At 43.8% G+C, this 25,967-nt stretch overlaps 2 protein-coding genes across 5 annotated transcripts in view; both read right to left on the reverse strand.

Moving 5' to 3' along the window:
- The window catches only part of RB1 (RB transcriptional corepressor 1), an 80,834-nt gene extending 68,427 nt beyond the window's left edge, over positions 1-12,407 (reverse strand). For all 3 annotated transcript variants that reach the window (XM_042805887.1, XM_042805884.1, XM_042805885.1), the window contains exons 1-3: positions 12,198-12,407; positions 11,836-11,953; positions 3,466-3,578 (exon numbers count right to left, since the gene is read on the reverse strand). In XM_042805887.1, the coding sequence (XP_042661821.1) occupies positions 3,466-3,578; positions 11,836-11,953; positions 12,198-12,292 (326 nt within the window). In that variant the 5' untranslated portion in view covers positions 12,293-12,407. The remainder of the gene's footprint in view (positions 1-3,465; positions 3,579-11,835; positions 11,954-12,197) is intronic.
- A 7,223-nt stretch (positions 12,408-19,630) lies between these two features.
- The window catches only part of ITM2B (integral membrane protein 2B), a 29,012-nt gene continuing 22,675 nt past the window's right edge, over positions 19,631-25,967 (reverse strand). For both annotated transcript variants that reach the window (XM_042806171.1, XM_042806170.1), the window contains exons 5-6: positions 21,642-21,792; positions 19,631-20,358 (exon numbers count right to left, since the gene is read on the reverse strand). In XM_042806171.1, coding sequence (XP_042662105.1) covers positions 20,270-20,358; positions 21,642-21,792 — 240 coding nt within the window. In that variant the 3' untranslated portion in view covers positions 19,631-20,269. The remainder of the gene's footprint in view (positions 20,359-21,641; positions 21,793-25,967) is intronic.

The following is a 25,967-nucleotide window of genomic DNA, read 5'->3' on the forward strand; positions in this document are numbered from 1 at the left end:
GTACAGGTATTATCTTTGGAAGTCAGAATTTGCTAACTAGACACATCTTTATTCCTTGCCAGCAAAACCACACATTTCCCACACGGGCATCTCGACTCATCTGTTCTGCCTAAAAGTTCCACTTTAGAAATGTTCTTAGTGCTCTAAGAACATGAACCTTAGCTCCATCCATGCTAAAGAGAGGCCTAGGAATTGAAAGCTGAGATGAATGCATTGAATTATATGGACTATAAAGTCCTGCAACAGGTACTGGGGGCAAGAACATCCCCACCCTTTGGAAATACTTTTACACAGAGGTCCAAAATTTTCCCTACTTGTCCATGTAATATTGTGGCCATCAAAAAAGCACCTTGTTATGTTCATAACCAAAATGAGCAGATTGCTAAAAATTAATGAGGAGGAAGCTATCAAATATATTCAACTATTTCAACTATATCAAATATATTTTGATCCTTTATCAGAATATAGTATTCAGAGATTTTTTGATCGTAAACAACAAGCAGAAACAGAAGAAAAATACCATCCCGCGGCTAAACGGGAGAGGTGAATTAGTCACCAACAATGCTGAAAAAGCTGAGGTTCTCAACACTTTCTTCATCTCTGTCTTTACCAGCACTGTTGGGCCCCAGGCCTTGGGAACAAAAAATCCAGGTTGATGCAAACACCAGCAGTGAAGGAAGGGTTGGTGTGTGAACTATCATAGGAGCTTGACCCCTACAAACGGGTGGGTCTTGACATTATCCACCTGAGAGTGTTAAGAGAGCTGGCTGACACCATTGTAAGGCCACTCTCCATAATCTTTGAGAAGTCGTGGAGCTAGAGAGACGTCCCAGAAAACTGAAAGAAAGCTAGTGTCACCCCTATCTACAAGAAGGGCTTGAAGGAGGATTGAGGAAATTACAGGCCCACCAGTCTTAATTCAATCTGTGGGAAAGTTATGGAACAAATCCTCCTGAGGACTATCACAAGTCAAATGAAGCATATGACTGGGAAAAGCCAGCACAGATTCACCAAGGGCAAGTCACGCGTGACAAACCTGATCACCCTCTACAACAAACTAACCTGCTTGGTTGATGTGGGGCAAGCAGTGGACATAGTCTACTTGGATTTCTCCAAGACTTCTGATACGGTTCCCCACAGCCTCCTCCTAGAGAACCTGATACATTATGGTCTAGACAAGTGGTCTGTCTGGTGGGTAGGGACCTGGCTGACAGGCTGCACCCAGAGTGTGGTGGTAAATAGCTCTTTTTTTTCAAACCAACAACTTGTCATAAGTGTGGTCCCCCAGGGATCGATATTGGGCCCAAGACTGTTTAATACCTTCATAAGTGATCTGGAGGATGGGATTAAGTGTACCCTGATGAAGTTTGCTGATGATACCAAACTGAGTGGGGAAGTGGACACTTCAGAAGGGAGAGACACCCCGCAGGAAGATCTGGATAGGCTGGAAGAGTGGGCTACAAAGAACCTTATGAAGTTCAACAGGGACAAGTGTAAGGTCTTGCACCTGGGAAAACATAATCCAGGAATGCAGCACAGACTGGGATCTACCTGGCTGGGGAGCAGCTCTGTGGAAAGGGACCTGGGGGGTCTTGGTGGACAACAAGCTCAATATGAGTGAACAATGAGCTGCAGCAGCAAAGAACACCAACAGGGTGCTGGGTTGCATCAGCAAGGGCATCACCAGCAGAGATAAAGAAGTCATTATCCCACCTCTACTCAGTGCTTGTCAGGCCACACACAGAACACTGTGTTCAGTTTTGGTCCCCACTATACAAAAAAAGATGTGGACAGGCTGGAGAGAGTCCAGAGAAGGGGCACAGAGATGATCAAGGGACTGGGAAGCCTGCCATGTGAGGAAAGGCTGAGAGAACTGGGTTTGTTCAGCCTTGAGAAAAGAAAGCTTAGGGGAGACCTTATCACCATGTTCCAGTATTTAAAGAGTGGTTACAAAGAAGATTAAGACTCCCTTTTTACAAGGAATCACATGGAAAAGATGAGGTGTAATGGTTACAAGTTACTCTCGTAGAGATTCCAGTTGGACACAAGAGGAAAATTTTTCACAGTGAGAGCACTCAGCCATTGGAATAATCTCCCCAGGGAAGTGGTGGATTCTCCAACATTGGACACTTTTAAGATTCAGCTGGACAGAGTGCTGGACCATCTTGTCTAGAACATGCTTTTGACAGAAAAGGTTGGACCAGATGATCCTTGAGGGTATTCTATGATTCTTTGTCAGATTAAAAAACACAACATATAGCCAGTCAGAAGTTTATTTAGGAATTTTTTTTACCATGGAATGAAAAATCTTTCCAATGAATCTGTGTGGCTCTAGAGGATAAGGTGACTGGTAGAAATCTGTCAGTTTGACCTTACAGCTGACAAAAAGCCCAGGGCTAACAAGCAATTCAGTATTGCTAAAAATCAAAATCAGCAGAGTAACAGCTTACTCTTTGAACCCCTCAGGGAAGAAGTCTCTTTCAGCTTGCAGGACAAGTTGATCTGTACCCAGGTGGAACATGCTGAACACTGCTGCACAAATGCAATTAGATTTCATCCACATGGTTCCAAGTCAGTCAAGACTGAAGAGATCGAGTCAAAAGATAGGACCTGACCGCTGCTCTGGGAGATGGCGCAAGGTAGAAGAGGCACGGAGAAATCTAATCATAACAAATGACTTACAGGAAAAAGATATTCTGGCCCAAGTCTGGGGCTACTGCCATGAAAAGCCCAGCATTCTGCCTCAGCCTCCTGCCCTAGAGCATCGAAAGGCTCTGCTCCTGCACATGCTTTTGACACACAGCACAGTTACTAGTTATTAGGCAGACAGCACTGGAATTCTTTCCTTGTGTGAATCTTGGATAAGCTATGCCTATTGCTGTTGCCACCTAAGTTTACCTTAAAAGCAGGTATTATCCTTATAGTCTTCATTTCTGTATTATGAACTCTGTGAATATACAATACGACGGTAAAAATCGCCTAGCAAAAAGCATGTACAAAGTACAGAATTTAGACTGGTATTAAAATGTTTGAAAAAGAGTAGCATGCTGGCAAACTATCTGAAAAGCAGTATTTTTTCTCCATTTCTTGATTTAGCCTAAGCCTGATGGTGGAAAAAAAGGTTTTATGGAAAATTCTGATACGGGGAAATAAATGAAAATATTTTAAGTGTAATTTACACCAAGTTAAATTAATGAAGACTTTAGCTTGAGAAAAAACAAGAATCGGCTGTGTGATACAAAGTCAATCATAGTTGAATCAAACAAGTATCATTGCTCCCTCAACTAAAATATCATAGCAAGACCCCTACTTTACTGAAATATTCAGAATTCCCATAAGTAACCTTCATTTAAAATCAACTAGCCTGATATGCAAAGATTCACAATGCTTTAAAAACATTCTCTTTGTAAAAATGTTGACTAGTTAAGTGTTGAAATCTAAATTCATACACTTAAATTTACTTACCTTATGCTTATACTTTTCAGAAGCTCTGTGAAAGTGAATGTCATTTCATCCAGATCAATTGCTACAATAAAGATACAGACTCCCCATGTTTCCTTCTTCTTTTTGCTATAAGCCTTTTAAAAAAAGAGAGAAAAGCAATTTTTATTATGCAATAAAAGTGGGTAATATATGGAAAGCATTAATTTGTCCAAATTAGATTAGAAAAGGCAAAACAAAACACCGTTAAGCAAACATTTGACTATAATAGCCAATCATTCAATAATTGAAAACCATCATGAGTTTTACATTACAGATGAAAGACTAAGCACTTCGACTCTAATGCCTAGAGTACAAGATCAATTTTACCCATACAATTCAGGTAAGCTTCGAAATAGGAACTTTGGTTCCACAGAATGTTTATGCAAAGCAGAAGCCACGATTTTACTATTTTTTTTAAAGTTCCTATATTTGACTGTAACAAGACACTGAATGTTAAGGAATCCGGAGAGAAGCCGTAAGAAAATACAAATTCATTACAAGGACAAGCAGCAAATACTCATTAACTTTATTTTCCAGCTAGGTCTCAACCACAAACCCATCTCTTTGTCTAGTAAAGCATGACAGTAACAAGCACCTTCAAGCATTTTCCTACCATACATCTACACTTCGGGTGTGACTTCTGCTGCTCAGAAGTAAGGTACAAGCTGCAACCGATCATCCTTCACCAAAGAAAAGCCCTCCCACAATGACAGATGCGCCGTCCACACGGAGTTCACTCTTGACAGTTCACAAGCTAGTCACTTGAAGCTGGCCAGGCATCTGTTGTAATTCCAGTACCCTTCCACCAAACCACCATCTCAAAAGAAAACCTCTAAAGAGCGATGCTTTGTCGAAGCACAGAAGAAAAAACCTTAAGCAGGTGTAGCACAGGTTTTGGAAACAAAGCCGTTTTGAAGGCAGAACTAGGTGTGGGTTCAGCCCTGCAAGACTCCTAAAAGAGCAAACTCTTAAAATACTCTTCAGTCATTTGGCATCCTTGTAAATAAATCTCCACTGCCACCCAGGCCCACAGCCACTTCAGCAAAGGAGCAGCATTTGAGCTCGTGTCTCAGCTAGGTCAGATGTGACATCTGTTAGAGGACAGAGGTGAAACAGACCCCCAGAAGTGAGTAAGCTGAAACACCAAACTCCTGCTCTTCTACGTTCCTTAGTTTTATCCCCTTCCCCACACTACCTTTTTATCCTTTCCCCAATCACTCCACCTAGCTGTCCCACAGACAACACCAACGCAAGCCACGTGGGCCAGCTCACTCTAGAAAATATTCCCAAAAGGCAACAGGAATAAGACTGCACCAGACCTGGCTCCCTCCATCTTACATGGTCTCCCAAAACCACCCCAAAAGGCTCTGTGTCCCCTGCACCCACTCGCGTCCTTGCTTACCCAGCAGTGTAACCATGACAAATACCTTGCCGTGCCCATAAATGACACAATTTCACTAACACTGCCAGCAATTACTTTTTTTTTTTCTTTTTTTTTTTTTTGCAATTGCTCTGCTTCTTTCTTGGGACCAGTGTTTATACACTCATGAAGACTGGCTGGGGCCTCCTCCAAAGAATGAGAAGTTTCAGTGGTTTGTGCAATTGCTGAGAGTGATAGTACAGGCTTGAACACTGAAGTAACCAGCCACCTTCAACAAGACGGTAATTGTTCATTATTCAAATTACTACTTTCTTCCTGCGTTCCTACTTGAGCATTTCTATGAATTGTGACACCTTGTACAACAGAAAATTATTTTGAAAGAAGCTGTTAATAGACTGAGATGCATCTGATGATACATAAATGGATATTAATATCAAATAGTCACTGTCTCTTTGCTTTTTGGAAACCCTCACTTTTTAGATATTTTATGCACCATCATATACCACCATCAAGTTAAGGATGAGGCAAAAAAATTGCTCTCAAGGGCGATTTGCACAAAAGGCTTTGGTAAGAGATGCGCTCCTACCACCTCAGCCAGTCTCAACAATCCTTTGCTGACGTGTACAAGCTACCAGACACATAAGAACAAAAAGTATCCTGTAGGATGGGGACGTCTATTTTCCTACATCAATACATCTGTGATGCATTGTAAAAAATCTTGAAGGTTAAGACTAGCTAGTGATCTACCAAGGAGGAGGATGATTAACTCACTTTCCCAGAACATCGCTGCCACCGGACTCAGTTGACCTCGTTTCATGAAGGAGTTCCTCTCACTTCATGCTCCTGCAAACTCAGACCATGGCAATACATCATCTCATAGGGCAGGAGGACCAAGTGCTAGGAAGTGGTAAAATTGTTCCTAGTTTGCTGCCTATCCAAACAAGCCTAGCTCTCCCAGGCGGCTGAGCTCTACCCTGGGAGGATGAATGCCTGACGGCTATAGCAATGCTCTGTTTGCTAAGAGTAAGGTCTGGTTTTGCAAAAACAATAAACTCCTTATCCAGTATGGTTTGGGGTAATAACTCATTTATTTCTAACATTAAACAAGACGGCAGCCTCAGGGGCATCCTGTCAATCCACTAGATTCAAACCATTACAGTAAGTCAAACTCTAGTATCAGGACTAACCCCTTATCCACTCCTGGTGTTACAGGATGCTTTTTGAGCACCTCTTCCTCAACCAGACAGATGTTGAATGACTGCTGGCCTAATAAAAAACATTACACAGAACCCAGGACAAACTAATAGCTTATGATTGGTTTTCAGTAGCAAAGAAAAGGTGAGCAGCTATTGAGTGTGCCCGCCCCTTAACACCAGCTGCATCAGGGAAGAGAGAAAAATAAGCAAGAACAGCAGACTGGGCCTATCCCATCAGCTACTGCTGGTTAAAGCACCCAAAACACTTCCTCAGAAAATAAAACTATCTGTCCATACCCATGCGTGAAGATTTTAGTGATGGGGTAGAAGGCGAGAAGAGACAAAGAGAGGTCTTCCTGATAAGTCAGACTCCAGAGTATTCTCCTCGTATCCCTTCCCTCCCAAAGCTCACAGATATTTTTCAAGTCCTTTCCTATACAAATGAATTAAAACTGACTGCGGAACAAAAATGCAACAGCCTCACTCTGTTCAACTATTTTGCCAGCATCATAACTCCAGGGGAGCCAATCCTATGACACAAATTAATGGTTTGTTTACAGCCAAAGCCAGACGATTCATCCCGGACGGACTTGAGGGCATGGGAATGTACGCAGGACAAATTCACAGCCAGAAATTAATTTCTGAGGGTTTTCTTCTTGACCACAGTGACTCAAGATCTTTGTTGATACAGCACCACTACAGAAAACGGACAGGACAATAGCTCAACATTTGTCCTTGGCTGTCAGTTCCAGTAAGATAACTTCCAGTGACCTTATTTCAACTCACCATGAATTGAAGCCTACCAATCACTAGCTCAAAGACTATTTAGCACCTAGTAGTCTTCACAGATTTCTTTCTTTTTCATTTAGGATTCTGGGGAACCAATGCTATAACTTTCAGCAGTGTAGGTCAGTTCTGTTGAATCAATGTATTTTTTTGTAGGAAAATGTATTTCTCATTCTGGACTTACTATTACTACTATTTAATATGTTTTTAGCAGATCATCAGTTTGCCTAAATACAGTGAAATAACCTGGAGGAGCCATAGGCTTAAAATGCTCAAACTGAACTACTGTGAAACAGGATTCTTGCCTTTCTTCTTCCCAGACGTTGTTGCAAGGTGTTAAAGGCACTAACAGAAATAACTTCTGTTCACTACCTCAAGAGTTTCTCCTGTACTAAACCAGTCACAAGGAGGAATCTGTCACAGGAAGCCTCAGTTCTAGTTTGCAGTTAGAGATGTTTATTATTCTGCCAACACTGATAACAGTTTTGATGACAGTCTACAAATGTGATCCAGGAATAGAAACCTCAAATGATGTTGTGTAAAAGAAGGTCAAGAGGAATGTACATGAAAAATATGCAAATGCAGATGGGTATCTGAAACAAATGGGATGTCACTGTAAATAAAAACATGAATTTTGAAGATGAAGATATGGAACTTGTTGGCTTACTAAAACCTCAGCCACCACATCCTAACTGGTATAGAGAACTATAGTTTCACAGTAGAAAACTGATCAGGAATTTTTTTTCTAGGAAATTTTTCTTACAAGTCTTTAATTCCAATATGAAAACTTCCCATTACACTTCTCTTGCATGTAGTGAGACTGGAGGGGACATCAGTCTTTCCCCAGGATGGGCAGATGATGAGTAAAAAGCAAAAATGTCTGCCAAATTAGCTATGCTTTTGAGGTGCAAGGACACAACACATACATGCAATGCATTTGTTACTAAGATACTGAATATCACCAGCAAGAGGCCACGGTGATATTTATGTTTGCTTCGGGACTTTCGGTAGTTCTTTGTTTTTGTTTAATAACAGAGGATCTTAAAATAGCTGTAATCTTGCTCATCCACACCAAGCTTCAGTGGATTCAGGTTCTGTTTAGCTGCCATACTATAAGAGACAAAGGTCTAGACAGAAAAGCCTTTATTAGCTCATATGTTTCAGGCTTTTGCCAAAAGCAAGAAGCCTTTGCATGCCTTCTAACACGGGAATGAAGTGTTTTTTTCATAAGGAATTACAACCAAAAGGAACTGATCTAATTTAAATGTGAAATTTTACAGATTTAGAACATTTGACCTGCTGATCACTAACCTTTTGGTCTATATAGAGCACCTTTGCTGTACTTAAGAACTCACTATTTAATTTCTCCAGTTAAGCTACAGTTTGTCTTTTAAGTTTTCTTCACTAAGAACATAGTTCAACTCTTGTGCAAATCAAGTGCTCTGCAGTATCCGCATACCACTAAGTCACCAGTTGAAGCCAATCTCAGAATGTAAGATGAGCAACTGGGAATGAGGAAAGGTGACAAACACCTTCAGATGCTAGAGACTTTCTGGAGTTTTAAAAAAAAAAAAATAAGGTGGCAATAATACATCTTTCACCTCCATGGGGTACAGAATAATCACCGCTAGCTTGAATTATAACACAGAAACAGATTAGTGTAGTACATGGGGGAAAAAGTCATAGGCAAAGAAAGTTAAACTAAGAAGGATTTACTATGCAGACTGCAGATCTTTCATCATCACAATTTTTTAATAGTGGGTTAGACAGACACTTGATAAAAATGATTCAGAAATTCATGAGTCTGAACAGCTGAGCAGCAGCAGGAGAACAGTGGGCCACATTTCCCAAAGGGTGCTACGAACCGCAAACAAAAAACGAAGCTCCTGCCCACACACAGCAAGTTGGGCTGATGAGGTTGAAGTACCATAGACCCTGTGCCTCAAGGTCCTTGGCAGGCTCTAATTACATATCAATTTGCTAAACCACTTACATTTTCTTTGCAGAAGTTTGTTTCCAATTTAGTCACTGTGTCATCTGTTCCTCATATTGGTTCTTTCCAATATATCAAAGCAACAATGCACTGAAGTTTCTTTTTCCTGCTTACATCACCCAATATTCTACTTCAACTTCTCGTTTTGTTGTTCTTTACCAAAACAAACAGTAGCAGAACATAGCAAACACCCTGAACTTGTTCCTAGCAGTATTAGTATGGCTTCCAGGACATCTCCTACTCTTTCTTACACCAACAATCATATTCTGCTTACCAAAGTACATTAGTAATTCCACCAAGTATTTATTCCATCTAGAGTTTACAGGCAGTATTGATTTGTAACACAGATTTCAGGACAGTTACAAAAAAATAAAGAGTACGAGAGAAGCAAGAACCAGAGCCAGTTTTCTAAGACAACAACTGTCAGCATACAGGAATTCTAAAATTAAGACAGTAAAAACTGCAACACTAAAATAAATATTCTGTTTACCTAGGTAGCTTAGTTTGGTAAACCAGAGAAATTATAGTACAAAAGTCTTTGCATGACACTAATGTAGAAGCTCTGATTTAGATACACACTTCCGTATTTATAATTAATTTGTGTGGGAGTTCACCAGATAAAAAACGAATGCAAAATAAAACAAAGCAAAGACTCTTTAGGTGTCTCACTGAAGTGCAGACCCACTTCGGCTGATCAGTCACTATATCCTAGCAATCTTTTGTGTGCATGTGCCAAAAATAATTGCTTTAGACTTTTAAGCTGCACATACCTTGTTTGCAGAGTCTCTTTGCACATGATTGCATGTACCCTAAGTGAAACAAAAAGGACAGTGCTACTTGGTGCTTTCACTTTGAATATTTAGTGAAATATTATTGAGCAAGGATACAGCAGGTGTTCAGACTAGGTCCAAGACCACATTTGAACCCTGAATCTCTGCCAGTCACCACAGCACCTTATGTCTGGGCCACGCCACCTCCTAGTTAGCACTACCAGCCCCCTCTACATCCTCAGAGGCTTGGCAGGCACAATTCTGAGATCAACCACAAAGAACAAGGCCAGTGTGCCAGAGAAAGTGAGGCTTCGGCTTGAGAGTGGGATCACTAGATGATACCTCTATTCCCATCAGTTGTCTGATGATTTAACCTTCCTCAACTCAAGCCAACTACAGGGTTAAATAGAACTGTTCTGGTAGGTGTTTCTCTCAACCGGTATCCTACTATTTCCCTTTTTGCTTGAGAACAGAAAGCTGCTACAACATAAGCAGAACCAAACAGGTTAGCACTGAACCACGGTCATTAAAACAAACACAGCTGGTGCTTGCAGGCAAAACCCTGGGGCAGCCCCTCCAACACATTACCTTTACCACTGGGGAGAAAGGAGTGGGCATTTAAATACAGTCTCCTCCCGAGTCCCTGCAAACTGAACTAGAGAGTCACCCTGAGAAGCTCTAGTTCTCCATGATAACAGCTTGACTTGGAACAAGAAGCAGCAATCAGTCAGATGTTAATCTGCTTGACTTCCCACTCAAATGAAGCCTGCACTGGTCTCAGCTAGAAGTAGCAGCTCCAGTGCCTGCCAGGTCCCCGTGGAGGCACATGCTTGCCAGCTTCCTCGCTTCAACACCTGGCCGAGACATCAGAAAGTTTGAGGAAAAGGCCTTGGATTGAACCACAATGTAATGTAGATTTTTTTTCCTATACAGCAAAAGGCTCTGAGCATAGGCCTTAATTGCATGACAATCAGTATTAGCTACGTGGCATAAAGAAGATCTATCTAGTTAATTGTCATCTTCTGAATAGGTAAAGGAGGTCATCTCCAGATGCTGAAAAGAAGGGTTGAAAATGCCCCGTGTCTTATCTGGCCACTGCTGGGCAATGATCAGTGAAAAGAAAATTTCACCTGTAAGTGAAATTTGCAGACCTATACTCCAAAGTGCCTTGTTTTTCCTCACTCAGTAAAGCTGACCGATCCTCTCCTGTTTCAGTTCATACAGAAGAGCTTGATCACGTTAAGTAAATGCTCCCTGGGAACATCCACGGCCAGAAACTGTATCTGTTACTGAAAGAGTTCTACAGCCTTTCTCCCCCACACTGTTACTGTATTGTGTTGCAAAACTCAAGTGCATCAAGAGCTGGTATACCCATGCGGTGGTTTAAAAACCACAGCCAAGGTATTACTAGTGACAGCACAGATAGGGCAGGTCAGTTCAAGCTGCAGAAGAATAAGCAGAAGTTGCAACAAATACACGGATGCTAGTTCACACACTGCGAATAAAAATCCCAACTAGGTATTTTAAATGTAGTTTGAGTCTGTATTACAAAGCTTCAGTGGTGATTTAATTGTATTGTAGCTGTCCTCCAAGTCAGCTTGTTGAGACAGCACTAATGCACTGAGAAGAGGAAAAAACATCAGGAAAGGGCACAGCATTTTAATCTGTTTACACATGCCCAGTGACTAACTTTGAACGGAAATACCTCAACAATAAGTACGTGCAGATTAACATCATGGAGTAGAAAAAAAGTTTAACATACAAACATCCCTTTCTCTCCAGCAGTCTTCCCCAGACCCCCTCTGCATCCTCATAAAGAAGGAGGCAGCAGGAAGAAATTCGCAGAAACACATGAAGAGATGACCCATATACAGCTGACTCAGGCATATTTGAAATAACTGGCGGTGTGAAGAATTAGCTGATCACAGGGTGTTGTTTTCTACTGTCATTTATTAGTAATCTAAAAGAATTCTTGAGTCCGTATCGTTATTAGAAAGCATTCATTAAAAAAAAAAGGGAAATAGATAGAAACCAGTTTATGCAGGCACGTGCACAGCAACGTCCAACTTCAGTCTAACTGCATCTGGGAGAAAGAAAGTCATACTGCACAAGCCCTGGTTGTGAGGCACTCGGCCCCCAGCGCAGCAAAGTTATAGTTTTAATATTTCAGCTTGGGCACAGGCCAGGCACCACGAGAGGTTTGAGTTACAAGCAGCAGGTACTCACTACAGCTCCATCCGCAGCCGACAAGGTCTCGTACGTCTTCCACGCTCTCTCCCTCACGCCCTCCGACGCTTTCAGAGCATCACAGAGCGCAACGAAGTCAGCTTCGCCGATTTCGAGCCTCGGGAAAAAAAAAAAAAAAAAAAACAAAAAACCGAAAAGCTTCACCAGCGCGGACTCCAGGCAGCACAGCGGGGACACCCCAGTTGCGGGAGGACGCCCGGCGCGACGCCCCCAACCCCCCCCGGCGCCACAGAGCTCGGGAAGAGGCACAACCCAAACCACCTCCCCCCAGCCTGGGGAGCAGCGAGCCCCGAGCCCTGGGGTATCCCGCCCGCTTCCCCCCGGCCCCGGGCGGCGCTTACCGGGGGGCGGCGGCCGGCGGCGGCGGCGCGGAGCCGCTGTCGGGGCTGGCGCGCTGGCTCCTGGCGGCGGCCCTGCGGGGGGGCTTGGGCGGCATGGCGGCCGGCCGGTGGGCCCCGCCGTTCAAGCGCCCGCCGCGGCGCGGCAGTAACGACGGGCCCGCCGGTCTAACCGGCGCCCCCCCCCCGCCCCGCCCCCCTCTTTCCCAAACCGCGGGAAAACTGCGTCACCGCCAAGCCGCTCTACCGTCACTTCCGGGCCGGCTGCCGCTCCGCCCCCCCCCCCTCGGAGCGGCGGCCGCGCCCCCGAAACACCAACCCGGGCTCCGGCCCCCCTCGGAACCCGGAAGGAGAAGCTGCCCGCGCCCGCCGCTCGACCAATGAGCGCGCTGCTTTCTCCGCGCTAGCCAATAGGAGCCGGCGCCGCCTCGTCGCGTCCCGGCAACCGGCGCGAGGGCGCGTCCCGCGGCGCGAGGGTCGCGCGGCTCCCTGAGGGGAGGCGGGGGGAGTGTCCGGTTTTGCGTCACGGCCGAAGCGCGTCACGATCCCCGGTGGGGCGGTCGGCGCCGCCGCTCCCCTCACAAAATGAGCTGCCGGGGTCCCTCAGCCGCCCCGGGGGCGGTGGCCTGGCTGCCGCTATCTCAGGTACTAAACAAGCTGGAGGCAGTCGATGCGTCCTTCCTCTGACATGAGAAGAACCGTAAACCTCTACATAAAAATAAGTACGCAGATGTCAAGCGGCACAGAAATTAAAAATCCTCTAATTTCCCTCACTCTGACTTCCAAGCCCTAACTAAAATACTGCTTATTAACACCGTGCATTACAATTACATTTAATATAAGAAATTCTCCATGCCTTGGGCAACTTCTGGATTTAAAGCCAATGAGATTCAAAACCCCAGTGCCCCAATTCATAGATCTTCAAAATCCACCCTGTTGTGAGCAGTCACCTATCTGCATTTAGAAGGCAGATCACTGTTGCAAATGAACATGCTTACTTTCAGATTTTTACGATGACAACTTTTTAGAAAAAAATATTTGTATGTAAGGACTCCTACTTCATGCACACATTTATCATTTGTCTGTAAAGCAACTAGTTTTAGTGAGACTGCTGTCAAAACCGGATTAAAAAAAAAAAAAAAAAGGCATGAGTACAACTATGGTATACAATAAAAATTCACTAGTATTTTTAAGAGTCACACTATTCATTTGTTCAGGATTTTTCTTTATATTCGTTAACTTACAGACAGGAGAACAGTCTGTTTTTCTGGTTTGCAATTAGAATTAAACCAATTACAGTAAAGTGAATACAGAGCAAATGGGATTTTGGAGGCAAATCAAAGTACGCAGATGCCAAATGAAATGTTTGAGTTGTAGACTATAGTGGGATTTAGACATTCTGTGTTATGATTCTAGTAAAACTGTGACAGTAACTTCACCCTACTTTTCGGCGCATTTAAATACTTCTTGTAATCTGATGGTACCAGATGCTGGGGAAGGTTTGGAGCCTAGGACTGCATGTTATCTACAGCCAAACCGCAGACAACTAGATACATCTACCAGCTTGGAAAAGTAAGCTAAAACCCTAAGCCACGTATGAATCCACTGACCCTTCCTCACGATTGGCATCAAGGGCACAGAAGAATTTAAAACGAGAGCAAAGCATCTCAGAAAACATGGTCAGAGCCAGTGGAGACCCTCCCAGCTGTCAGCAAGGAAACAAACACACCCTCCTGGGTAACTTCGCTCCCAGCCGCTGTAGCAGGCTGATAGAGCCAGGCCCCGGGTCATCCGAATGACAGGCAAATACTCTGTGTTGCTCTGTTGTGGTTTGAGCCCGGCCAGCAGCTAAACGCCCCGCAGCCGCTCACCTGCCCTCCCCCCACTTGGGAATGGGGAGGGAATAGGAGGGGCAAAGGGAGACTCGCGGGTTGAGATAAAAACAGTTTAATAACAGTAACAGAACAATACGCTGACAGCAAGATCAACAGGTAACGTACAATACAGCTGCTCACCACCCACCAGCGATCCCGAACACAAAGGCCCCACAGCCACACTCCCAGAAGTGAGAGCCCCTCCCAGCCCTCTCCTGCCTTTATATAGTGAGCACAAGTGTCACGTGACATGGGATATCGGCCAATCGGGGCCCAGCCCTCCAGCTGTGCTCCCCTCGCCCCCGCGCACAGGTGAGGGCACTCAGACCTGGGGAGCCCCTGGGGTCTCAGGGGGCTGCAGCTCCTCCTGCTACTGAAACCAACAGGAACTCTAGTCCAGCCCCAACCAGGACATGCTCTCATAACCTCCTGTACATTAATGCTCAGAGAAAACCATGCCCTTTTAAAGAGCTGACAACCAGGCTCAGTGTAAATACTAATTTTCTAAAATTGTTAGTGTGCCAAGCACCTTCTCAAGTCAACTTCTGTGTGCTTTTTCATCAAGCAAGGCAATGGGGGCTCCCCTCCATAAGCAGCTACAAGCAAAATACAATCTCAGAATGCTTCCAGTTACAACTGGAGGGAGAAGAAGGGAGGCAGCAGATGAATTGAGCTACAATAACCTTTGATCCTCCATCCTGGAGCCTCAGGTGTAGTAACTACACATAAACTGCAGTAAGAAGATTTAATGTGTATGTATGTACTTCCAAAGAAAGGTGCATGTGTAAAACTGTAAGTAAATTGCTGCACTTTTTCCCCCCGCTTTGTTAGATATACTGGTTTGAATGTTTTCATTGTTTATTTTAAAACTTTTTATTTTAAATGGAGCCATTGGGCTTTTGGAATAAAATAAGAAAAGCAGCTCTTACTGGGGGTGGGGGTGGGGAAGGAAACACTGCAAGGTCAAAGAAAGTATTAATGATAATTTCTCATCTCACCTGACCATATCTTTATTCTAAACATCTTGTTACAACAGCTTTTAAAGTTAAGGTCATAAACAGATGGCAGCCTGTGAAACATTGCCCAGTCAGGCAGTCCTGACTCACTGTTTTCAGCTGCCGCACAATCTTAAGTAATTTTATTATCTTAATTTTTTCACTTAAAACTGTTGCTATAGTTTCATGATAATTGCCCGTGGGAATAGGAGTCATGCTTTCATTGCAAATGCAACCAAGCCTTTTTATTTTGACTCTTACTGCTCAGATGTGATAGAAGTTTGCTACTTTTTTCAGTTCTCATAAAAATGAAATATTTGTGATGGGGAAACTTGGCTTAAGTGCACCTCATGGTCTACCGAGACTAGTTGCTTATTTTTACATTATCACAGAACTCTACCACTGAAGATGATAAAATCAGTTCTTCTGGAAATGCGTGACAGAAATGTATGCATTAAAAACACTAAATTGGGAGTTTCTAGATATTAGCTGGCTGGTTGTACCCCTTGTTGGTGAGCCTGGCCCCTAATATCATTGTATTCTACATAAAGACTCCGTTCAGAATATGGATAAAAACCATTTCTGAAAGTTAGTATTTCTACAGTGATGTAAAATCCATAGGGACCATGACAAACTTCAAGCCATTTCTCTAAACAGAGAGGTATTTGTTAGATGTTGCCTCCTCTAACAGTTCTAAGCCTCTCTCTCTATATATACACACACATTATTAATAAAAAGGATATTTCCACTCCATGTTTATACACACCCGTGACTTGCTCTTCGCCGAGCGTTGTGTAGGGCGCTGCTGGAGTCTCAGGATACCGCAGGGATGAGTTGAAGGCAGGAATCTCTATGGATAAAGTGTTTTGACCAAATTGCTAGTGGGAGCTGAAAGGACGCTCTGATTCGTGTGCCTGGATGGAGAAATGTCTGCATGTATATAGTGCCTACATGCAAACCCCCTGATTTGTGGTAGCCCTGAGGACCAGAGTACTAAAAAATAAAATGCAATTTATCAGGTGAAGCCTTAGTGCAAGTGCAATTACATCAGAAAGAACTAATCATTCCTGGTACAGCTTTACTTGCTTATGAAGGTGTCTGGACGTTAGTATAAAACTTGGTTTTGTGTGCAGAGCTGCATCACACCACGTGCTTTGTCATTGTCCTCTGTGTCTCCAGCCAGCAAAGCGCTTCTAACCCCAGACATGCTCTGCCCCTGGGGTGCGCAGGGCATCCTGCACCCCCTCTTCAGGGCTCTTCATTCCCGTTGGTCCTGCCAGCTGGTCAGGAGAGAAAGGTCGACAAAGAAACAAACCACAGCCCTCTCCTTGCTTGCAATTCCATGGCCCCATTAACAACCCCAGCGCGATCCCTCCCTTCCCGTCCCGCTCAGTCCCAGGTTCTGCTTCCTCTCTCCGCGTGAGAAAGCGTGCTCAGGCAGGGGCAACACCCTCTCCTGCTGCTGGCCGTCTCTCCAGCGAGGATGTTTCCCGTGCTCCAAGATTTCCTCAGCCCACAAGAAGCAGAATACGCTCTACTGAAGGTAGTTCTCAGAAATCAAATTGATTTTTACAGACTACCTGAAAACCAATTGAAAATCAGCAACGGTCGTCTAGAGTGAACAGACAGGGATTTGTCTGAATTACGTCTGTGATCTTCTTTTTGTTAAGAGTGAGCCCGAGATGATGGCGTTCTTTACCAAGGCATGGCAGTGAAATACCCCAATTAGGTTAAAGCATTTATGTATACCAGCAAAACACATAGCACTGAAACAACTCTATAGGCTCTTCTATGTTGCTTCCCTCGTAAAACATCCTCCTACAACCAGAACAAGAAATGCCAGAGTACAGCTCTGCTCGTATTTCTAAACCACAGGCTTCTGCTAACACAGCCGTGTCAGACTTCCATCCTCCCACACACCTCACACAGACAAAAAGCGTGTCCCCACCTCTGCAGGAGACATCGCTACCCTCCGTTGACGGCTTCGATAAGCCTCTGTTGGCTTCCAGGGTACCGAGCAGCTGGAAACGATCTGCTGCACACGAATAAATCCAGCCCCTCCTTCTTGTCTCTGCGAGTGCAGCACACCCATGCGCGTTGCTTCAGGTAACCCCGCAGCTGCTCCTTGCACCAGATAACCAAACGCCTGCATTTTCTGTCTCGCGGGCCTCCAGTATTTTGGTCGTGCCAAAACTTGCCCGGTGGCTCTTTGCTAAAGCTGCAAAGACTAGAGAAGGAGGCAAGACTTGTAGCTTTTATGCTTTGCAAGCCCAGATCATACACGCAGCCTGGTGACAATACCCTCACGCATGCAAAGACCGACAGAGCTTCAGAGGCTGCTCGGGACCCACAAGAGAACAACACAGGATAGTGGCAACTACTTTGATTTGGTTGCTTCGGTGACAAAGTGTGTCTGAGCATTAGGATTAATTTTCTTTCTTACGAGGAGTTTTAAAAGATAATTGTCCAGTGAGGTCATTTTTATGCTAACCCTTTTCTGGAATTCACTGGGCGAGAAATGTGGTTTTCTTCAGTATAGCACAGCTACGTTTCTTTATTGTACTTTTTTTTTTTTTTTTAACGTAAAAATAAAAAAAAGGAAAAAAAACCCCAAGCAGCTCCTAGAGCTAGTTTGTTTCCATGTATTTGTGGCCTGCACTTCATCAGCTCTTTCTAAGAGGGCAGAAATTGCAATAGATCTTCCCGTACAAACTGCCCGGCATTTAATAAGATGTGAGCGTGTGCTGGGAGTCTTCCCTCAGTGCACGCGAGTTTCTCCCTCCTTCCCCTCGCTTATTTTCACACTACTGATAGAAATAAATTTCCTTCTGCCATCCAGTGGGCTCAAAAGCTACTAGGGACACAGGCATGCAGCATGATCCTGTCTAAAAGGACAAACCTATTTCTCCCCCCCTCTGCCACCTTCAGCAGCCTTGTTTGCTGGTGTCTCCATTAAAGGACTCACCACAGATCACAGAGCTTCTTCCCGAGTTTTAAAAACAAGTTAAAGATGATGCAAGGCTTACTTAAAAATGAGCACGTTTCTTATTAAGGAAAATAAGGACAGTACGCTCATTAAAAGGTAGGAAACATGCTTAAAAGTACTTCAGCATAAATCTCACATCATATGGGGCTGCCAAACGTACCAGTAACCCTTTCTTGACATGTATCTGACCTTTATTGCAAGCACACACTTGCAACATCCTGAATGTCTGTAGCTAAAGTTTTCCCAGCAGATTTTCCAGTTTGCTTACATCGATACCAAAGTGTAGTTCTGTGAATATAATTTATACACGAGCATCTAACCTATATCTACGGGAGGCTTTATTTGATGTTCATGACTGCCATGCACGACCAAGAATGGATTACAGAAGTCCAGCTTTTGGAGAGTAAGAGTTATGCTTTTTATTTGCACTTATCCTAGGACTAAGCTGTAAATTAAGCCAAATGCAGGCGATGGAAAAAAATAAAATGTATTGTGTATTTAAGAAACTTCCTTTAAAACAAATTATTTTATCTCGATCCAAACATTCACAATAGCCGGAAGCTGGAGGATAGCATGTTTACAATTGTAGAATAGCTCCAAAACCAGTCAAGCATCCTCCCACTATATTAAGAAAAGATCTTTTGAAGGGTGAAAAATAAGATTAGTCCAAAGCCTCTTGACTGAATTAACCTAAGACAAAAGATGTGGACACCCATGGTGCATATTATCTAAAAATCAGTTGAAGCAGTACTTTTTTTGCAAACAAATACGGGAATATTCTATTAAACATTCCTACTTTCCTGAGAAATCAATGTCCAAAATGTGGTCAGAAAGACAAGTCAGTTCCCATATTATGGAGCCTTAGAAGTGGATTTGGGGAGAGATTTTCCAGCCTTGGTTTTGAGTGTTACTCCTTTTTTTTTTTTTTTCCTCTCCCACAGTTTTTCTTGCAACCAGCTTCAAAACAGCAGGTACTGATACACCTTACCCTGCGCTCTCCCCTACCGAAGTTACCATTACAAAGATCCCCGCCATAAAAAAAATTCAAACTTGCCTTAGGAGTAGCAGTTTTAAGTGTAGATGGCTCCACACGGAATGGTATTGGTGACATCTGAGCTGGCTCCAGCTTAACTGGCAAAGCTCAGCGGCGCAGGCTGAGCTGGCAGGAATGCTGTGAGGATGAACCAAGGGAAATGCAAAGTTCTGCGTGTAGTGAACGCTCCTGGCTCTCAGCGGGGTCAGCCCGACTCATGGCATGCTCCACATCACACACATCATTTCACAAATACTCAGGACAGGGATTCCAGACATGAACAACATGTTAAGTCAGCTTTGGAGCTCCACTCTGTATCTGCTGTGGGAATACCAACGCAGAATTTAAGCAAACAGCCCAGTATTGCCTTTAAATGAAAAAGGAACAGCAAAACACGCTTCTCTGTTTGTATTTCATTTCCCAGCCATCCCCTGCTCCATTTTATATTCTTTTAAAAATAGCATTGCAAGTAAAAAGCATTAATTTTAACTGTAGCCCCCTTCTCTAAAAAAAAAACAACCCAGTAACAGCAGAAGAAAACACAAGACTTTTAGACAAACAGGTTTATAAGGTTTATTTTCCATTGCACGTACATGGATTATATACAAGTTAGTAACATAAGTTACTTCTTAATTTTCTAAAAGACTGTTACAGCAAACACTTGCCATTTTAAAACATCAAGTCAGAAATCAATCTAAAAAGGTAAATATGACAACATTTTAAAAACGAAACAAATTGCACTTTGTTAGGGAGAGTCAAATACAGGTTTGTCTATATGCTGTAACAAACTATATAGCAGGTAATATTACAGTTAGAAGTAGCTCTTGCAGTCCATTTGTACATTAATAATTCTTTTCGATTTTACTTAATTAAAAACTGGTGGATATTTCAAAGACTTCCTCTTCTTCCTAGTATTCAAGATTCATCACATGAAATGCACTAGCAACTAAGTCTTTATACAATTGCTATTCAAATATAAGAAGAACACCACACCTGAAAATAAGGAAAAAACTAAACCATATTGATTTTACATGTATCTTGAGATGAAAAGTATGGAAGGTGTTCAGCAATAAAGCCCTGTCCACTACTTACATAAAAGAAGATTTTAAAAAATAATCACTGCACACAATACAAAGGGTGGGGTCATACTGTAGTTTTTAAGTCTCCTGTAACAGTAATATTCCTCATTACTGTTCACAGATGAGTGTTTCCATAGCAAACCTGTTCTCAAAGTGTCGAATCTTTCGGCAATTGACGGCTTCACGCTTCTGAATTCCTGTTTGCATTAGGAAAGAACAACGGAGGGTAAGCAGAAGAGGAGATCAGGTACATAAGTTTTACACGTGCTATAATAAACTGTCACCAGAAATAAGAACTACCCCTCTTCAATCCCCCTCTCACAGAAAACCCACGCAGGCACACATTCATACTTCGAAAAACAAGCGGGCGATGATCCGGAAGGAGCGGTGAACCAAATCGCAGTACTAGTTTAGTTAAAACCAACCTGCCCCCAAACCCTCCCTGGCTAGTTTTAACCCAGATCAGTTCCCCATCTCCTTCTCTGTGTGTCTGTAAAAACAGTTGTGAGGACGTGAGAGAGGGAACAGCACAGGAATAAACCACTGTGGGCAAAGAAGTGTGGGCCAGTAGTATTTAAAAAACGTCTTGGAATCGGAGAAAGACAGAATTTAGTCAAATTTTAGCCAAACAAATGCTCACTGCTGACCTATGCTCATCATTTATTTCCACAGGATCAACATACTGAATTTTAAATTGGATTCTGCTATTAAGATCTTCTCATTTTTAAACATTCTTCTAAGTTATTTTTATAAAATTTATTTCTTTTCCTTGTTTTCCCAAGAAGTCAGGTCCAACAACACGACTAAAGCAATTAAATTGCTTCAGTGTGCACTTCCACATCACATACAGACTTTGTTTGTTTGTTGTTTTTTGTTTGTTTGTTTGTTTTTTTTTTTTAAATAGTCAAGTCTGAGTAAAATCTGAGTGAAAATTTTAGGGCAGTATTTAATAGCTTGCCAAGACTCTTCCAAATGACGTTTCTCCACCATTTTCCACGAAGCAGTACAATTCTGTGAAGACAACTCTTAACTCATGTTTCACTGATGCAAACAGGAAGACGTGGACTAATTTATAGTTGGCTTTAATGACAAGAAGAACCTGCAATTCTGTACTTGGACTACAAGGCTACGGCTTCTTACTTAATTTAAGTTTCTTCTTGTTTTGGCAAGGTGGGTCAAGAAACAAGATTAAAGAAAAGCGTTGATGAACCCCAGAAAACATACCCATGCATACCCTTTTACGCTTTTTAACAGCTCCTAGCTCACTGGGGCCTTGAGCACTTTTGCACAATAAAATTACTTATTTCCATACCCACACAGAAAATCTCAGACGTACTTAAGCCCACAGAGCCCGTTACTGCAATAAGCAACCTCTTGCTTTAATAAAAGTCATTCCTTTCAACACAATCGGGCCTATTGATTGAACTCAAGCAGCACTGAACTTTCTGGCAACACAAAAGATCGCAGGAAGAACGTTTACCTTTCACGGCTTCTTTGCGCTGTAGTTTATAGGTCTCCTTGCCACGGCAGAGGCGGTAAATAAAGAATCCCAGCTGATCCACATTTTCAATGCGATCAGTAACAATCATCTGTTCATGAATCAAATAGGACTGAGGCAAATATGTTCCAGCCTGTTGAACAAAAATGTAACAGCTCTGTCAAAAGCCATCTCTTCGCGGTCTAAGTACGCAAGAAGCACGCTGCAATGTGTTTCTTTAACACAGCTCTGACATATCTTCTCTGAATTCTTTCAAAGTATGTATTGCCCACAGAGTTTTATTCTAAATGTGCAAACACGACTGCACTGCGCTACAGAAATACAGGATGATTCTGTTCAAAAAGGTCACAGAACTTCCACTGATGCATACATCCACCGCCCTCCTGCTACAGGAACGTCAGTCTTCAGCAGAGACCAAACATTTCTTTCCAGGAGCACCCACTGTCACGGATCAGTCCTGCGCTTCTCATCCAAAGCTTTCACTTAATTAACAACAGCCCAACAGACCTCAGCAGGAACTAACTCCCAAACCGGAGCTGGCAGAAGCGTGCTCTATGTGGAGACGCTCTCGCTGCCGAAGCACGCCAGCCGCGGTACCCTCCAGCGGCCGTCCACGGGGCCTGGGAAGCCTTGGACATATTCACAGCGGGGGTCACAACCCTCAAGCCAAACGCAAGACGAGACTAACTAGTCCTCTAAGTTAGTACGGTGAGGCCCACAACTGTGTCTGTGGGAAAGGTATTAGAAAGCCGTTTCGGTGTCGTGGTTTGGGCCTGGTCGGCAGCCGACCACCAGGCAGTCGCTCGCTCTCCCTCCTCTTCTGGCAATGAGAAGGGACAGAGAGCCAGGTTTGGGGTTCAAGATAGGACTGGGATGGGGGAAAACCCCCCTTTATGGGCACGAGCAAAAGGCAGACTCGTTAGGGGAAGGAAAAAAAGAACATACATTTATTACAGACACTAACAACATGTGACAGAGTAGGACAGTGAGAAGCATTGCCACACCTTGAGAACACCTTCCCCCCACCCCTCCCTTCTTCCCGGGCTCAGCTCTGCTCCCGATATCTCTACCTCCTCCCCCAGTGGCGCAGGGGCAGGGAATGGGGGGTGCAGGCAGTGCTGCCGCTTCTGCCATCTGCAGTGGGGGGAGCTGCTGGAACTTCTTCCCCCCTGCTCCAGCGTGGTCCCCCTCTCACAGCAGACAGTCCTCCACAAACTTTCTCCAACGTGAGTCCCTCCCCCAGGCTGCAGCGTTCCCCACACTGCTCCGTCATGGGTCACTAACTTCCTCCGACTGGATTCTCTCCCACGGCTGCAGCCCTTCCCGAGCTGCTCCGGCGTGGGACACCCCCGCATGCTGCAATCCTCCCAGCGCTGAATTACAGCAGCGGGACTGCCTTTTCCCATGAGACCCCGGCCTTCTTTGGACACAGCACCTTGATCACTCACGCGGAAGCCACAGGCTGTAAATCAGTGTCTGCTCCACCGTAGATCTCCATGGGTGGCAGGGGGGGCCGCCCTGCCATCTCCCCACAGGATACAAGGGGGTCTCTGCTCCGGCACACCTCCCCCCTCCTTTCTTCCTCCGTTCCCCCACTGACTTTGATGTTCACGCAGCTGCCCCAACTCCTCCTCACCAGTCCCACTGCCCGTCACCACGTCCCTTCTTAAATACGTTATTGCAGAGGCGCAGCTGATGGGCTCAGTTTTGGTGCAGAGGTGGAGCTGACTTGGAGCTGGGGGAGCTTCAAGAAGCTTTTCACAGGGGGTCGCCCCTATGTCCCCCTCCCCTGCCACCAAAAAACCCCACCACTCACTCAACCCAGGACAGTCGGTATGTCAGGTGTTTTAAGGCAAGACACCAACAAAGGAAGGAGCCATGACGACACACAAAGGCTTCCCAAGCCTCTTCTAGTCCCTTCAGTGCTATTTTGCCACAGCTGAAATGAAGGAGGAATCCGGCTCCGTTCACACCTCACTGCACACAGCTGAAGATGCAGGTACTTAGCTCTCAGCCAGCTTGCTAATACTGCTGCTGGTAATCACCATCAACATTTTGGTGATACTACTTCATTTAAGAAATCCGGCTAGTGTGACTGTAATTTATGGCAGTAGAGGTGGTGTTGCTTGCTTTCTAAAAATAAAGTGATCGCCTAATACGGAAACAAACTCAGTGTAGGTGAATCACTATGTTTTTAGCGAAAGATCACTGTATTTTTTATTGACAATAAAAAACTTGAAATTTCAATTGCAAAACAAGACTGTCCTTTTCAGTCCGAGCAACATGTTGAGAAGAAGCTGACTGAATGCTATTCTTTTCGGTAAAGGAAGAAAGGACTGTATAAAATTCACTTTAAATTATGAAAGTTTTCTTCAGCACCTACTATGAGGAAAACAACAGCGATTTTTTTCGTTAGATAAGAGCTTAGAAGACTTCAGGCTCCCAAGTTATCCCACTCGTGTTTTTGTAACTGAATCACTGTAAATTGTTGTATCTTAACCCCCGGTCTCTCCAATTTCAGGAGAGAGCCCCAGAGCAACACGGTGGCAGGGTGGGCAGCAGTGCTGGGGACGTGGGGCAGCCTGCGAGGACACTCCTGGGCTCGCGCACTCCAAACCGCAGGGACCTCCTGGAGCACCCCCCAGACCCCCCCCCAGGGGGTTCCTCAGTGCAGGAATCTCCTCTGCCCAGCTGGTCCAGAAGCAATTACCCAGCACTGAGATCCAGCGTCGCCACAAATATTGTCGTCTTTGAGATGCCCCGTGCATCACAGACAGTTAAAATTGGCTGGCTGGCAAAACAACGGGAACGAGGTGGATGATGCCTGGGTTTCAGCCTTGTTTCCCAAGCAAGGGGGAAGCTTTTCACTGTCTGCATATTCAAGCAAACTGTATCACTATATAGAAATGTGGTTCTTTAGGCTAAAATTATGGCTTCTTTTTGTAAAAAAAAAAAAAAAAAAAAAAAAAAAAATCAAACCAAACCAGCCCAGAGCACCTCCATTTTCATAAAAAGCCCTCTGAGTGTATTCAGAACTCATTTTAATGAAACAAACACTTTGCAACCAGTGTGACTGCAGGACAGTGAACAGAAATTCACTCACTTTGTGGATCTGCAGAATAGTCTCCCAAATTTCAGTTACAAAACACTGAGCCTGATACTCTGAGACATCAAATGCCCACAGCATTTTGTTAATACAATGAGAATTAAACAGATGTCTCATAAAATTAGGCCACTCATTGTTGGGGACAATGATCAAAACAGTTTGCTTTTGCACAGATTTTCAATTAAATGCGTGATGCCTGGTTATCCTCTCACTTGTAAGCCAAGCATGCTTGATTTAGTACTAATGACAAACTAGGAAACAAACAGTTTTTAATAGCGGAATTTGTGTGAATTAAACACAATGGAAATGTGTGTTTAAATGGAAACGAAACAGCATACACAAAGTAAAAAAATAGGGGTTCACTGTGTTTTGCAGATACCACCTCATCCTTACGTACGGGCAATGAAAGTGTGGTTAAATAGCCAGTCTCAAAATAGGCAGCAAAAAAAGCAGCAGAGGACTTACTTGTGAAGTCATTTTTCACGTGAAATTTATTTATAATACACAAACCACTCAGAAATTGCTAAAATGGTTCCTGGAGCCCTACTGCCAAAGCCTTGTTCAAAAGATGCAAACCCGATATTAACAATTCTAAAGTCACAAAAGCCCAGTAAAATAAAATTTAAAACACTGTCCCCAAATCTTAGCCACAAGTTAGCTTATCAGCTCTCTTCCCCACCCGGAGTGTTTTGCTGTTCTGTAAAGAAACCAGGAGGCTGAAATGCAAGGTAAGTACCATTTAAATCTGCATTAAAAGCATACATATGTAAGAGTTAAAAAGAGAAAGATAAAGATGATTCATATTAAATTAGTAAGAGACTCCATTAGATTATCTGCTTTGGCCTCCTCAATGTCACAGGCCGTTGTGTTTTACCCGGTCAGTACCGAGAGAACAGCGTGTCCCTGTGGCAGCGACAAGCCAGCCAGCACCAGCACCAGCACCACGGGCCAGGCAGCAGAGTTCCATTATCAAACCCTGCTGGGAAGAGATTAGGAGCTCCCACAACATTTTACTGGAAACTCATGTTCGGGTTGTTGAGTGATTGTGGTATCTGAGCCCCGTCCGCGGTCGGCGGTTTTAAGGACGCTGAATCTTGTTCTGAAGGTCTGGTGCTGGCAGAACCAGGAATCTGGCTGTACTGCAACCCCTCTTGTTTAAACAGGCTTTGCTAATCACACAGCCCAAACCCTGCTCACTCCTA

The sequence above is a fragment of the Tyto alba genome, unplaced genomic scaffold, assembly GCF_018691265.1.
Source record: "Tyto alba isolate M040663 unplaced genomic scaffold, T.alba_DEE_v4.0 Super-Scaffold_45, whole genome shotgun sequence".
Lineage (NCBI taxonomy): Eukaryota > Metazoa > Chordata > Aves > Strigiformes > Tytonidae > Tyto > Tyto alba.